The 15,017-nt window shown below is 43.8% G+C and overlaps 2 protein-coding genes across 12 annotated transcripts in view; one reads left to right on the top strand and one right to left on the bottom strand.

The window, feature by feature from the left end:
- Window positions 1–6,195, top strand: part of ABCC10 (ATP binding cassette subfamily C member 10) — a 37,101-nt gene extending 30,906 nt beyond the window's left edge. For all 6 annotated transcript variants that reach the window (XM_028724301.2, XM_028724302.2, XM_028724303.2 and 3 more), the window contains exons 17-22: window positions 275–435; window positions 1,193–1,446; window positions 1,614–1,759; window positions 2,379–2,476; window positions 3,525–3,637; window positions 5,048–6,195. In XM_028724301.2, the coding sequence (XP_028580134.2) occupies window positions 275–435; window positions 1,193–1,446; window positions 1,614–1,759; window positions 2,379–2,476; window positions 3,525–3,637; window positions 5,048–5,183 (908 nt within the window). In that variant the 3' untranslated portion in view covers window positions 5,184–6,195. The remainder of the gene's footprint in view (window positions 1–274; window positions 436–1,192; window positions 1,447–1,613; window positions 1,760–2,378; window positions 2,477–3,524; window positions 3,638–5,047) is intronic.
- The window catches only part of LOC114594508 (zinc finger protein 318-like), a 28,497-nt gene continuing 16,435 nt past the window's right edge, over window positions 2,956–15,017 (bottom strand). For 3 of the 6 annotated variants that reach the window (XM_028724310.2, XM_077925681.1, XM_077925682.1), the window contains one exon: window positions 10,173–13,500. The gene's annotated coding sequence lies outside the window, so the exon portion shown is untranslated. Of the gene's footprint in view, window positions 5,680–6,248; window positions 6,296–10,172; window positions 13,530–15,017 lie in introns of those variants that run through there. The other 3 variants (XR_013392177.1, XR_013392176.1, XM_077925680.1) reach the window with 3 other exon arrangements.

Raw genomic sequence — 15,017 nt, 5'->3', positions numbered from 1 at the left:
AAGTAGCTGAAGCAAGTGAGCTGGTGCAGACATCAAGGGGCAGAGAAAAGAATTGAAAGCCAGTCTTACATACCCTAAAAATAATTTAGGACACCAGTTAGATTTTGAATGTGCAAGAAAAATCCACCCCATCAATTCTTTTCCAAGGGACACCCTCTTAACATGTTGACCTCTCTCTTTCTCCTCTACTTACCCATATTGGAACTGGGCCACTGTTGTTTTCCTTGCTTCAGAGTTGTTGTGCTTTTTGACAGCACCCTTTTTGTCCCCACAGGTCTTGTGGGCCTGGCCCTTTCCTATGCCCTTTCGGTCACAAACTTGTTATCTGGACTCATCAACAGCTTCACCCAGACAGAGACCATGATGGTGAGTGTGGAGCGTACTGAGGAATATGCAACAGAGATTCCAGTGGAGCCTCAAGAGGAGCTGCTCCAGGTAAGGGTTCCTTGCTGGGTCTCCTGTGAATGATTGGAGGTGCTCTTGCAGAACATCTGATTCCACACAGGCTCTTTGGTCTGCATTAGTTCTCCATCTGTTGAGCATTCTTCAGAGGAGGAGGTAGGCATCCTGGAGCGGGTAACTACTGTCAACAAACTTCCTGCCCCTTTTGGTGAGAGAGTTCCCCTCCCATATTTATCCTGCTTCACCAGAACAGCAAGGGTTTGGGGAGCTATCTGGCCTTCAAGGAATTTCACTCTTCGCTCCTCATTCAGCTTGTCAGCAGGGATTAAGGTAGAGGAGGAGGAGATATTTTTAAAAGCCCAGCAAAAAAAGACCAGAAGGGGACAGACCTTCAGCTAATCTGATGCAATGGCAGCTTGTTTTATTGATTTGGATTGGTAAACCTCCCCTAGTTTCTCTGTGGCCAATGGTATGCACAGTAGAGTCCTATTCATGGAATGAAGCCTCTTCCACCATCACTGAAGTCAACAGCAAGCACAAAAGCTCATCAGACAAGGGTACAGGGAAGCTCGGTCATCTTTCATCTCACTTCTAGACCTGGACCCCAATAGATTCAAAATGACAGCCACTGTCACCTTTGCAACTGAGACAACAGTAAGCATTGTCACATTGGGGCCCTTGGATCTTCTCTGCTCCCACTGCTGATCATGGTGATGGCAAATCAAAAAGGACTTAGGATAAGGAAGTATTGCTGCTGCATTATTGCTTACACCTTTTCTCTTCTTTCAAGGTTTCACCTGATTGGCCAAGTCAGGGTCACATAGAGTTCCAGCAAGTAGTGCTGGCCTATCGGCCTGACCTACCCAATGCCTTGGATGGGGTGACTTTCACAATCTACTCTGGGGAGAAAGTGGGGATAGTTGGGCGGACTGGATCCGGCAAGTCCACCCTCTTTCTGGCCCTTTTCCGTATGGTGGAGCTGAAAGCTGGCCGGATCCTCCTGGACAACATTGACAGCCATTCTGTAGGCTTGAAAGCACTGAGGTAGGTCAAGGAGTAAGCCACAATGGCAGCAGTGTCGCTGTTGCAGCAGCTTGAAAAGTCAATTTACTGCAATGGGGAGGGGCTGTCTCAGAATGTCAGGTTCCCATTGGCCCTGTTCGCCTCTAAGCTGTGCAGTCCAGTGAGCCTTCCTCTGTCCTTCCTCTTAGGTCTAAGTTGGCCATAATCCCCCAGGATCCCTTTTTGTTCAGTGGGACAATCCGTGAGAACTTGGACCCTCGGGGGCAATACACAGATGCCGACTTGCTGCAAGTCCTAGAGCAATGCCATCTTCAGGCAGTGATTACAGAGATGGGTGAGTGAATTTTTTGGAGAACAGAAATGGACTGCTTGTTATGTTTGCTGGGAGGGAGATGGAAATATTAAGAGCCTAGAAAAGAATCTGCCAGAACCTATGGGTCTTGAATACTGGCCAGAGTAGTAAGCTGAAGGAAAATTCACTAAACAACTATGGGGTGGAGGTTGCTGGGAACCAGTGGAAGCTGTTGTGATTTTTAAAAAAATAAAATAAAAATGGCCTCAGTAAAACCCTTAAAAGCAGTTTCCGTCATCTTTGGGTCACCAGATGTCATTAGACTACAACTCCCATCATTTGAGCCAGCATGGCCAATGGCCAGGGGCGAAAGGGGTTATAAGGCAACTAAGTCGGCCCCCAGATGTTGTTGGACTACAACTCCCATCATCCCTGAGCTCTGACCTTGCTAGCGAGGGGTGATGGGAGTTGTAGTTCAACAACATCTGGGGACCCACAGGTTGAGAAAGGCTGGCACAGAGGGTTTGTGATCTTTGTTTCTTGTTCCTATCTCAGCCCTTCTTGCCTACATTCAGGCCTTTCTCATTCATCTGAACTAGTGTTAAGTAGAGGCAAAGTTTTGAAACTTACATTAACTCCTCCACTCTCTTGCTCCATGCAGGTGGGTTGGATTGTGAGCTGGGGGAGAGAGGAAAGAGTCTCTCCGTAGGACAGAGGCAGCTGGTTTGTTTAGCAAGGGCTCTCTTGACCCAGGCCAAGGTGAGTGATGTCTTCTCAAAGTGGGTTCCACAAAGATGCCTGATATTTTTTGTTTGTTTGGGACAACTGTGGGGAAGGATCATACTGCAAGACTTGGAAGGTGTGAGGAGGGTGTATTAGCTCAATCACAAAAAGGGAAAAAGCTGGATAAAAAATGGAGCATTCTCCCTGTGAGGAAAGGTGACAATGTTCGGGTCTTTTGAGCTGAGAAAAAAAGTGACTAAGGGGGAACACTATGGAGGACCATAAAAGTATGTACAGTGTATGGTTTGAGGAAGTGGATAGAGAGAAAAGTTAGGCTTTTTCTTAAAACTCTAAAACTCAGAGTCACTTATTGAGATAGACAGTCAAAAGACCATATTTCTCCACACTGTACAGAATTAGTTTATGGAATTTGCTACCACAATATGTGGAGGTGGCCCCCAGGATAGCTGGCTACAAAACTCATTCCCCAAATGTTTATTGAACAGCTCACACTGTACTGAAAAAAGCAATTTTATTCAATTTATACAAATCAATGTAGGACAGGACAGTTAGTGGCTAACAATTTATTAACTAAATCGCACCTCCAGGTTCAGAGGCAGTGTTTAATTTCTTTAATTAAAAGCATTTCTAAGTTGCTTAATATTTTTAGAAACTAAAGAAGCACTGTCATACTTCTAGGAGTACAAAGGTACAAAACCAGAGCAATATAATGATGCAGAGCTAAAAATGCTATACAAACATACCAATGGTATAGCATTCGGCCTTATGGATCAGGGAAATCTTGTGCAAAAAGATACAGCATTGCAGAGTCTAGGGGCAACAGTGGACAATGTCCTTTTTCAGTATAACACTGAATACCAGTTGCTGGGGGCCAAGCAGCACTGGAAAGGCCTCTTGCCTTCAGTCCCTGTTTGTGGGCTTCCCAGCATGGCTCTCAGGTTCTTACAACGGTTAGATTCCACAGTGCCTGATTAAATTAAATGTGTTGTATTAATAAGCAGGGCCAAGAGTTGTGTTCATCAGCGACACTCTTCTAAGTGTTTTCATTTTGTCTCATTGACAGGTTCTGTGCATTGATGAAGCCACAGCAAGTGTGGATCAGAAGACAGACCGATTACTCCAACAGACCATCCGCCAGCGATTCGCAGACAAAACTGTATTGACTATAGCTCACAGGTGCCTTTTTGTTTCTCATTTAGCCTCTGTTTTCCAGCTTTCAAGCTGCAACGCTCAGGGATCACAGAATCACCTTGCCTCAACTTTATTTACCTAATGCACTTTTGCTTGCACACCCAGCTCTCTGAACAGATGATAACTATCCACAGTGGGTGGCAGATGCACGGATGTCACAACCACATGCCTTTTGATTTACAAATCTGAAGTGCTTCAGGAAGTATTAATTATTATCAGTGCTTGGATTATGGGAGGAAAGAGAGCTTTAATGAAATCCACAAGTCTTGCTCCTAGCTTTCCTAATTTTAGTCAAATTACAGTATTTTTCGCCCTATAGGATGCACCCGACCATAAGACGCACCTTGATTTAGAGGGGGAGAACAAGAAAAAAGCATTCTCTCCCTCTCTGCGCACCGCCCCTTCAGCGAAGCGCCAGGAGAAGCGGAGCCCCTTCCATTTCTTCTCCCGCTTTGCTGAAGGGGTGCTGCACAGAGAGGGAAAGCTGCGCAGCACCTCTCCAGCGAAGCGAAGCCAGGAGAGCAAGAGGGATCAGTGCGCACTGACCCCTCTCGCTCTCCAGGCTTTGCATTGCTGAAGCCATGGAGCCTGCATTTGCTCCATAGGACGCACACACATTTCCCCTTAATTTTTGGAGGGGGAAAAGTGTGTCTTATAGAGCGAAAAATACGGTATGTCCCACTGTTAGGTAGCTTGAATCCCATTTCATGCAGCAACTGACTTCATAGTAGTCAAAGATAATTATCACTTAACATGGCTATCGATGTATTATTTACCTGAAGCGTTTTCCTGTTATTTAGCTGACAGGGCTCCCAGAGTGACTTACAGCAATCACTTGTAAGACAGCAAACGGTGGTGTGTATACAACCTGACCTCTTCTGTACGAATGTTGCAAAATACCCAGAAGAGCAGCTCTGCTTTTCATCTTAGTAAGAGGCTGCACAGGGTTGCAGGCTATATCTTGCAGGCCTTCAATTATATTATCAGTGAGTAACAAATAAGAAACGTGAGGCTTAGGTCTAGTTCTTACACACAACAAACAAGCTAGCAAAGCTGTTTCAAAATTGCTTTGTTATTCACATGCTTGAAGGCTTCTGCATCCAAAAAAATAAAATAAACTCGTTGACACCTGAGAGATGCACAGAGCCACACAGTTGCAAGGGACCTCAACAGTCAGAAAGTCAAGGCAGAGAATATCACTTCTACAGCATCCCTCATAGGAAGAGGCTGGATGGCCACCTAACAGTTGTTAGGTGCCTATAGATTTACAGCAGTAGCTGAAAGGGAGTACTCTTTTACCCACTTTGAGGTACTGTGGTAAAAGAGAGGGCAGCACTTTTCAGTTCTCTGCTCTTTCCAAAATAAGAGCTTACCCTGCTGCTGTGTTTATTTCAGGTTGAACACTATCCTGGACTCAGACCGAGTGCTGGTGATGCATGCTGGGAAGGTGGCAGAGCTTGATTCCCCTGCTGTTCTCAGCCAGAAGCCAGACTCCCTGTTTCAGCATCTTCTGCACAGTGGGCAGCAGTGACCTCCCTGCAGAGACACAAACACTGGACAATTGGTACCTCACGACTGGGAATGTTCCCCTCTGCAATGTGGGACCCTTTCCTGATATCTGCAGCTTAACGAAAGATGCACTCCACACACGGCTGAGAGTCCCGCTTACGAACTGAGAACAGGTGACAGAACATTCTCTGTCCAGGACTGCCAAGGGCTGCAGTTGGATCGCTCTGACACATATCGGCGTCAAGGAAGAATCCTGTGTGAATGCTGGAGAGCTTGCTACAAGGCCATGTGGGCAGTATAAGGCAGCTGAGCATATAACACTGTGTCCTTTCCCTGTCCTGACTTTATTCAAGATGTTCCCACCCTGTCCCAAGTGGTGTGGCCTACCTTGGTCATAGAACCTGCTTGGCCAGCCACTTCGGCAACTGAATTGCCAGGGTTAGCAGCAAGTCCCATGGCTACAGTCTGGCATCCTCACACATTGTTTGCAGTATTCCTCTTCCCAGCCTGTGTCACACCTACAAAAAGAATACAGGAGGGTCAGAAGAAGAAAACAACAATATCACAAGTAGCAAAAATAGGAAAAGGGGTGGGCAGTGCCATAGGGCATTAGCTTTGCACTAACAGTCACAGTCTCAATTCTTGACGATGCTGGGAGCGAAGGGAGTTTCTCTTGCATAATGTAGACAAGCGCCTCTCATAAGAATGCTAGAGTTCTTGCAGAAAGCAACAGCAGGCAGGTGAGAAGCGTTTAAGTGGGTGGAGCCAAGCATGGGGCAAAAGGGAGCTGTGGGGAAGAGGCAGAATTTGAGGTGGGGCTTTTGCACATCAATCAACCAGGAATGCCTGTCTTTCTTGCCTGGGGACAGCGAGAAAGGCATCTCCATTGAATAGATATGTGGATAGAAGCACAGCAGGGTTTGGGGGGGGGGTACAGGGAAGCACAGCCCTGTTGTTTTTAAATAAAAAATAATAATTTTGAATGAACTTCTTCAAAGGAAGTACAAACTCAATAAACAATATTCAAAACTTGGGTTACAATTTCCACGTCTCTCCTTCATGCAGCAGTACATAAAGTCAACCATACCAAATTCTACTGCAGTCTGTTCCTGTTGTCATCAGGTGTGGAAATCTCTAAAGAGAAGGAAAAAACAGCCCTTATCCTCCAAATCTGCAATCTCTGTTAGTGTTCATGTATGAAACAAAGGGAGACCATTTCCCTAGGAAGGTGTCTTCTTGTGTTTTATTCTTAGCCAACCTAAACTTGGTACATAAGCATTTCAGAGCTCTGGTACTTTTTTCAGTATGGAAGCAATGATGTCATTTGACAGAAACTCCCTTGTTCCAACAAGTGAATGACGTGATAACAAGGTTTTCTGGGGGTTTTTTTATTTAAAAAAAGTTAGATCAGCATAGAAGCCACAAAGAGGAAAACAATCAAAAGAGGCTGGGTACTCTCTCCCCTCCTTTTTATGGGGTTCCTATTTCCCATTAACAATTGAAATTAAACTGTGATTGATGCAAATGATGGGGTGTCTCCACTTTCCCAGATGAAAAGAGGCATGCTCTCTTCCACCAGCTGCAGAATGGCTGTATATACCACTAAAACACCTGCTAACTGCTTTGTTTGACCCTGACACACACCTCAGAAACCCCTGCCCTTTGAGTAAACTGATGGGTTCTGAACAATATCCTAAGGCAATAGTAGGCATATGTCAAACCCCAAACACAGCAACCAGCACTGGCATGTGGTGGTGTTGGAATGCTGTACATGCAATATTATGCCATATTATTTGGCTGATTTTTGACACGTAATCAGCCACGCAAACATGATCTTGGTAACTCATTTGAAATCGGAATATGTCAGTGTCTTATCAAACTGTATCCCTGTCCTTTGGAACTTGTCAGAGGGATAGTATAACTGGCTAAGGGCACTATCTAACACAATAATGGAAGGAAAGGGCTTTTGGAAGTTTGTGCCCAATAATCAGTTGGCTTACTGCCCAGTCAGAAGTTCAGCAAAACGATTAAAATTCCTGCAGCAGACAAACTCTACCGGAGGTTGTTTTAATTAGTAAGCACAAATGCACACACTCGATACAGTTGCTTCAAGAAGGGTTCTCTCTCTGAGCCTTGAGAGGGTTTTCAGTCTTTGCTTCAAGTTCTCAGCAGGTCGAAAGTCCAAAGTTGCCAAAATCCTGCAACTTCAGTCTTCTGTTTCTTCTTTGCACGTCTTTACAACTCTCCCCAACAATCCTTCACCATTCTCCGCCACCACCATGAAATTCTGTAATGACAACTTCTGATATAGACCAGAACTGCATGCCAGTATGCACAGCGACAGAGATCAGACAATTACGAGTAATCTGGGGGGGGGGGGCAGGGGATCCTTTTCTACCAACTCATGGAGAATTAACTCATGACTTAAAAAGGTCCACCTGACCCACCATCATACAAAGGGCAAAATACATGACTTGGCTAGCAACTTGAGGTGGTGACCTTCTGTAAGCACAATAAATATGCAAAGTTTTCAGATATACGGACTCCATAGGAGGATCTATTTGCTTGAATGAATGAACCTGGGATTGATCTGGATGACCAAGTGTGCCCCCCTCCATCAAAAAACTACACACAGAAAGTAGGGTTTTGTTTTATTATGGTTTATTACATCTTGTCTGATTGCATTCCCCATTTCCCTTAAAAATATAATATTTATACGACTACAAATAAAAGGGCAGGAAGCTGAGATCCAGAAGGCCGCCAGACCAAGCAGAAACCCTGCTACGAAGTTTAAGAGCTAAGCACAAGAAGCAAAAATGGGAAATGAGCTTTAGCACAGAGGTGTGGTCTCTCTGATTCCTTCACTCCCTGATACCCTTTGCTTTATGACTGCCTATTTCTCTCTCTCTCTTCATTTCTTTCCATCCTATTTCCCAACTAAAATGGTGCTGCATGTGGCTGGGGTCCAACCCTTTGTACTACGTCTTCTGTACACCACTTAGAGGTGACGGCAGATTAAGTGGTATATAAATTGTCAAAATAAAATACAGTTTTGTATTGATGTGCCGATCGAAAGGTCGGCGGTTCGAATCCCTGCGGCGGGGTGCGCGCCTGTCGTTCGGTCCCAGCGCCTGCCAACCTAGCAGTTCGAAAGCACCTTCGGGTGCAAGTAGATAAATAGGGACCGCTTACTAGCGGGAAGGTAAACGGTGTTCCGTGTGCTGCGCTGGCTCGCCAGAGCAGCGATGTCACGCTGGCCACGTGACCCGGAAGTGTCTGCGGACAGCACTGGCTCCCGGCCTATAGAGTGAGATGAGCGCACAACCCTAGAGTCTGTCAAGACTGGCCCGTACGGGCAGGGGTACCTTTACCTTTACCTTTACTTTGTATTGATGAATGACAGATTGGGGGTAGAAACCTGCAGAAAGCTTTCCACTGCTTTAGGGCAGAGGTTGGCAAGGTTTACCTCGCCTGGGCCGGTTCACTCCAGCGGAGATCCCTCCGCGCCCACGATTTCCAGTGTCTGCACAGGTGCAATTTCCAGCGTCGGTGCAGACGCGATTTTTGGCGTCTGCGTAGACACGATTTCCAGCGCCATAGAAACGTGTCCCCGCGCCACGCTGCTTTAGTGCAGCGCGCAGGGACTCGCCACATGGGCGGCTCAGTTCAGGGGCGGCTCATGGGCCAGTTAAACAACCCCTGTGGGCCACTTGTGGCCCATGGGCCTTAGGTTGCCATCCCCACAAACATTCCATCAGCTTGTATTTGGACATATGCCGAAGACCATTGTATTACAAAGTTACATGTGATGCTCTGCAAATTTTCCCTTTGAATGTCCTCAGAGGTGCACAGGCCTGGACCTAGCACTTGCAAGAAGTTACACTAGCACAGCTTTGTAGAGATCCGTAAGAGTTAGTCACTGCTTGCTAGAATCAGCACTTATTCTAGAAAGCCTATCTGACCAACTGCAGACCTATAAGGATTCAACCCATTGTGTGCCCAAAAAGGGAAAGTGATTCTCCAACCATAGATGGAGCTGTAAGATGTCCGTTTCCTCTTGCTTTGTTCCTTATTTAACTCAGCCTGTAAATAAAGCCTGTTAAAGAGTGACTTTAGTGGTCATCATTGTCCATCTTTGGCAGAACACAGCACAAGCATTTCTGTTTGCCTGACAGAAAGAGCTGCCCCTCCCTTCCTGTGTGCTGTTCTGGGAGTTTCCCTAACTCCCCACCTCCAAGTCAATTGGGGGGGGGGCAAAGGGAAGGCAGGGGAACTTATTGCACCAGCAGGAACCTTACACTGTCTCCTGCTAGCTACTTAGTAGAATTAGAACTACATGGCTGAATGTCCTCCTCAAAGGGGTCCATTCTTCTGCCGTAGGACTATAGCTTTGTCAGTCTTCCTGGATCTCACAGTTCTTGCACGGATCGCTGCCCTCCAGAAAGACAGTTCAGCCTGCTTCAGAACTGAGCCAGACTTGGCTTGACCAGTTTGCTTCCATTCTGTTCCATGGCTCTCCTGTAGACCCTATGTTCACAGCAAAAAATATTCCCCCCAAATGTGAACTGAACAACTCAGCACCTTCCAAAATAAGTTAACACCATGGGTGGACAAACAACCATTGGCCAAGTGCAGAAACCTACCCAAGATTTTGGAGCTGAATTGCTACTAGATTGGTACTCCATTCCAGCCTCATAAAGATTCAGAAAGTGTGTATCAGACTCAAAGTCTACAGTAATTTCGCAACATCCTTCCATTATCTTTTGCATCTTGCCTCTGCCTCTATTGATTAAAAGTCAAACACCTCTGGGCATATCTCCTTCCAAAGCGCACTCATCTAGCAAGAATTGGATTCAGCAGCACGTTAATGTGAAATCTCCTACCATATTTGATGCACCTCCTGAGTAAAACCATGCTTTTACTAAACACATATTCCAAGAGTCTCATGTATTAGGATTAAATTATGTTATCAATGCATGTTGGCAGATTTACTCAATGACTCACACAGGTCTTTTCCAAGACAGAAATGATGTTTATTGAGCACACCAAAACAAAATATATACATCCATTACAGAAATGAGGAATAGCTCAGCAAATTATATGCCTGCCAACATATTCATTATCAAGGAGAGGATCAAGAAACCAATGCCCCCTCCTTTGAGACCTCTTAAACGCATGTAACACTTTAACTAAATATTCAATGACACATCAGAAAGTGGCAACATGCTATTGTTGTTTTTTCATCAGTGTCCCCTCACTTTTTGTGTAACATCCAGCCTGATTGAGAACTCAAAAGGTTTGCTACAAAGAGGACTGTAAAAGCAAGAGGGATTTCCCCCTTGCTGCGATACCTCTGGCTGCCTGCTTCTCTGGAGGTAGCTGAGCAATCCAGCTTTGCTCTTGCTCCACCACAGTCCAAAGAGGTGTGACTGAGTCAGGACCCAATTAGAGGGCAGCACACAAGAACTGGAGAAAGCTGAGGTTTCACAGCAAGTACAGGGTTGGTTGGGGGCATCAGTTAGAAGCACCTCTCTGCCATGCAAATGGCTGTGTCCTGATGACTTCTGATTGGCTAATGTTGCCAATCACAAGGAAAATCTGGGTGAGGGATGAATGTCCTCTCAGGCTATTTTCAATGGAAATTGCTAAAAGCTCATTCTCCAAGAGAAGGAATTGCTTGAAAAAACTGTGAGCTGCAGATCAAGGTGGGACCTAGCAGCACAGTGATTGCTGACTGGATGCATGCATATACACCTTGCAGCTGACTGGCCAGTAGAGCTAGAGACTGAAAATCGACTCCAGTGAGACTGATCATCATGGTCGATGCTGGGGGCAGGGTAAAGACGTAGGAAGTTCTGGGTTTATTTAAATGACTTCTTTCCCGTTTGAGCAACGTAAGAAAAGATATAAAGACCCACACCCTCACCAGAGCACAGTCTCATTTCAAAGTAATTCAGTATCATGTAAATATTTCCTGTCAAATAAAAGTGTCCTTCCATAAATCTTCATGAGCTGTAGGTGGTCTGTAGTCATGTTCTGTTGTCAAAGCATACAAAAAAAACCAAAGCCATGTTGTATATTTGATTTAGCATTGTTCCTCAGGTCTTGAAGTTGTTGTTGCCTTTTCTATTAAAATTAAGTCCCAAGCTTGCATGAACCACACTTCAAACAGGTCAGCATTTGAAGTTCTCCAGTGTCTAGCAACGGTAAGCTGTGCTGCCACGATAAGGCAGATAAGAAGATCCATTTGAGTAAGGTCCTGGGCATCCGCAGTAAAAATGGAGAGAAGAGCAATCTTGGGGTTCAAAATAATCACCTTTAGAAGTGCCTTCATCCTAGATCGCCAGAAAATAGAAGCCCTTCTTTTGGTTGTTTGAGAATATGGGCACTGACCTCTCTTACTTATTTGAGTATGGACTCTCAAAAAATCATTAGAACCTGAACTCCTTCTTTGAATTGCTAGTAGCTCTCTTCTCTCAATCACATTTCTCCAATCCATTCTGTCTCCTATACCTTCAAACACCTAGGAACCCATGCACAACTGCTACCCCCCAAACTGAACATTTAGCCCTCCAGATGATGTTGAACTACAACTTTCATAATCTCTGATCATTGCCCATGCTGGCTGGGGCTGATGGCAAGGCTAACGTCATCTGGAAGGCTACAAGTTTCACATCCGTGGGTTACATCTCAATTACCAGGCACACCATATGTTTCGGTCTTCTATCTGTTCTACATATACTTGCTAGAATCATTTATGACTGTGGTACTTTAAACTCTGCAGTTTCCATTTACACACTCTAATTATTAAACTGTTTCACTCTGTAATTACAAAACCCTTTCCCAGTACTTTTATCTAAACGTATAATGGCATGGGAGAAATGAGAGAATGCTGCAGGAGCCCAAAGCACATTTGGCAAGGGGTCAAGCAATCATTGCCTAACACCACCATCTGGAGTCAGTTCCAACTCAAGAGGGCCTAACCAGAAGGCTGCCATGGTTGAAAGCCCCTGAAACATCAATGGTGTTTTGAGACAAGACATTGTGCAATGTTTTCCTCTGTTTCCTGTGGTTTTTCCATGGCATCCACACCATCTTGTCATCCTTTTGCAAACACCCCACGATGTTTCTTCCTTTCATCCATAACTTTATGTATGGATGCCTCTTTGCTCTTTTACCCTTTACGATTATTTGGCTATGGTTTTGATTTGGGTAAATGACAATTCCAGAAAGCTATCCTTTAATCACAGCTCTTCTCTTCTGCTCTCCCCTGATCACACTATCCATGCAATTTTGTTTCTTTCCATTACTGCCAGGCATGTTACTACTTTTATAATGTTGCAGAGATCTCTTTACTAAAGACCTTTGCACAGTGTATATGGACAAATTTCTGCAGCTCTATTATTTATTTTTTGAAAAATTGCAATTTAAGGTTTCCAGCAATTCTGTTAGCACTTTACAATGAATGACCATAATAAATGTTCCAACTTTTAGTAAAAGGAGGTATTTGCCAGTTACATTGTGTGCATGTGTCATTGTACAGAAGACATAGGCTGTTTTTCAATCACACAATACAAATTATTGTGATTAGAAATGAAGTACAGTTGGAAAAGGAGAACTGACTGTGGCCAATCAGAAGTCAAAGTTCTGAAATACCAGCATTCCAATTTTTAAATTTTTTTTTTAAGCACATGCAGGTCTATGAAATACATGCATTCGTGGTCAGGAAACACATGAGTGGAAAAGGGAAGTGATAGATATGATGGATGTGGTGCAAAGTGTGAATTGTTTTGTTCCAAACACATCTTTGCATGATCCACCCACTGGTATAGACTGGAAATAGAGTGATCAAATAAAATGAACACAAAAGTTTGACATGGTATGGATGGCAACTTTTAGTTCCACAGTCTCAAAAGGAAAAACAATGTCCTTGTTCACAAAAAGCCTTGCCTCTGGAAGCACATCAATATAATCAACAGGGTCACACTTCCTCATCTTTCAGCAAATCCAAGTTAAGAATTGGAGTATAAAACCAAATACTTTCAGTTCATAAAAGAAAAATCTCCATTCTACTGTATCAAATGCCTCTTTCTCCACTGCTTTTTCTATAAGTACTTTTTATTGGTTTTCATATACATATAACAAAATATAACTAGACAAATAAACATAATCATAACACCCCTCCCCGAAGTCTCTCCAGATATCTGGTAAGTATTCATGTCCCTATACTATTTGTCCCTCTTTTCATTTTTCTGCAGGATTCTCTGATGTTATTCTTCCAGGGTTGCAGGGCAGCATCTGTCCGCAATGAGGTCATCTTCTCCAACTGAAGTATCCAACTATCAAGAAGTATACATTGTCACAACATCTAGATTTGTAATGATGAAGCAGATAACATATTTTGTAGACCCCTTTCACTAGTACACACAGGTCCCACTATTGGAACACTTGTTATCAAAAATTTCAGTTATACCCAAACTGCTGATTAAGATATCTGAACAGCTGAAGCTTGCCCACTTCCTTACTTGTTCATGCTCTGCTTGTTGCCAGCAGCCATTTTGAGCAGAAACCATGGAGGGACGGAGAGAGATCAGACAAATCAGGGAGCAAGAGAGATTGAACAAATCAGCTTTTCTTTTGTTTGGTTTTGCTGATTGGCTGTGGCAGTTTCAGGCATAAACCAGGGAGGGACTGAGATTGGACAAATCACAAATTAAATATGTTCCCATAGGAAGTAATGGAAATCACCAGCTTTGTCATTCAGTATAGGTTATTTTCTCAGCTATAGCTAATCTCCAAACATTTTTTTTACTATAGGTCTACTCTCCACTGCTTCCATTGGCCTGGCAGGTAAGTAGAAGCAGAAGCTAAATGGATTTTTAAATGGAGCTTGCTCCTCAGCTGTTCCAGTTGCCTGCTCTCTTGTCTTCTGAGCTGCTCCTCTAGGCATGCTGAGCCTGGCAGCAGTACACCTGTTGCCAGAACAAGCCAGTTTCCTTGGTGGACACTGACAGTATACAATTGGCACGTTTCAAATAGTTACACATTGTATGCACAGGAAACCATGTGTTAAAGTCTTAATTATGCTAGATAAAGTGGGAAACAGATGCCTATAAGAGTAACTCACTGTCAAGATATGGATTTTTCTGTGGCCAGGTTGTTACAGATCAGCAGAAAAACCAGATTGTACACAAAATCCTCTATAAAATGAATCTTTTAAAAAACACAAATCTATACATAATTTTTAGGATTGCAAAAATCACTATGCACAATAATTTGTTTTAGAAAATTTCAGTTGTTGGCTAAGCAAGTGTTAAAATAGATCATTTTACAATTGTATCTTTCTGATTATATAATGTAGCAATCTGAGTAATCTATACGTGTACTTCTAATTATACATTTAGAGTCCTAGAATGCACAATGGCAGAATCATTAACAGCTGAAATGATTATAAAAGGCTTTCTGTACCAAACATGTTGATATAATACAGATTTGCTGATTGCAAAATCCAATCCTTTTTGTTGGTATATTTATGATGCTTGTTTATATTTTAAGCATTTTTACCCCAATATTCAGCCATAAAAAGCTTCTAGAATGTTTATTTTTACTAACAGCACAATAGGACTGCAGCCCCAAACACCTTAATGAGAATGGTAAGGTAAAGGACCCCTGGATAGTTAAGTCCAGTCAAAGGTGACTATGGGGTTGCAGCACTCTCACTTCAAGCCGAGGGAGTCGGCATTTGTTCACAGACAGCTTTCCAGGTCATGTGGCCAGCATGATTAAACTACTTCTGGTGCAACAGAACACCATGATGGAAGCTAGAGCGCATGGAACCACTATTTACCTTCCCGTT

This window comes from Podarcis muralis, chromosome 3, assembly GCF_964188315.1.
Source record: "Podarcis muralis chromosome 3, rPodMur119.hap1.1, whole genome shotgun sequence".
In the NCBI taxonomy this organism is placed as follows: Eukaryota; Metazoa; Chordata; class Lepidosauria; order Squamata; family Lacertidae; genus Podarcis; species Podarcis muralis.
The sequence above is the reverse complement of the archived record's forward strand: the minus strand, read 5'-3'. Positions and strand labels throughout refer to the sequence as shown.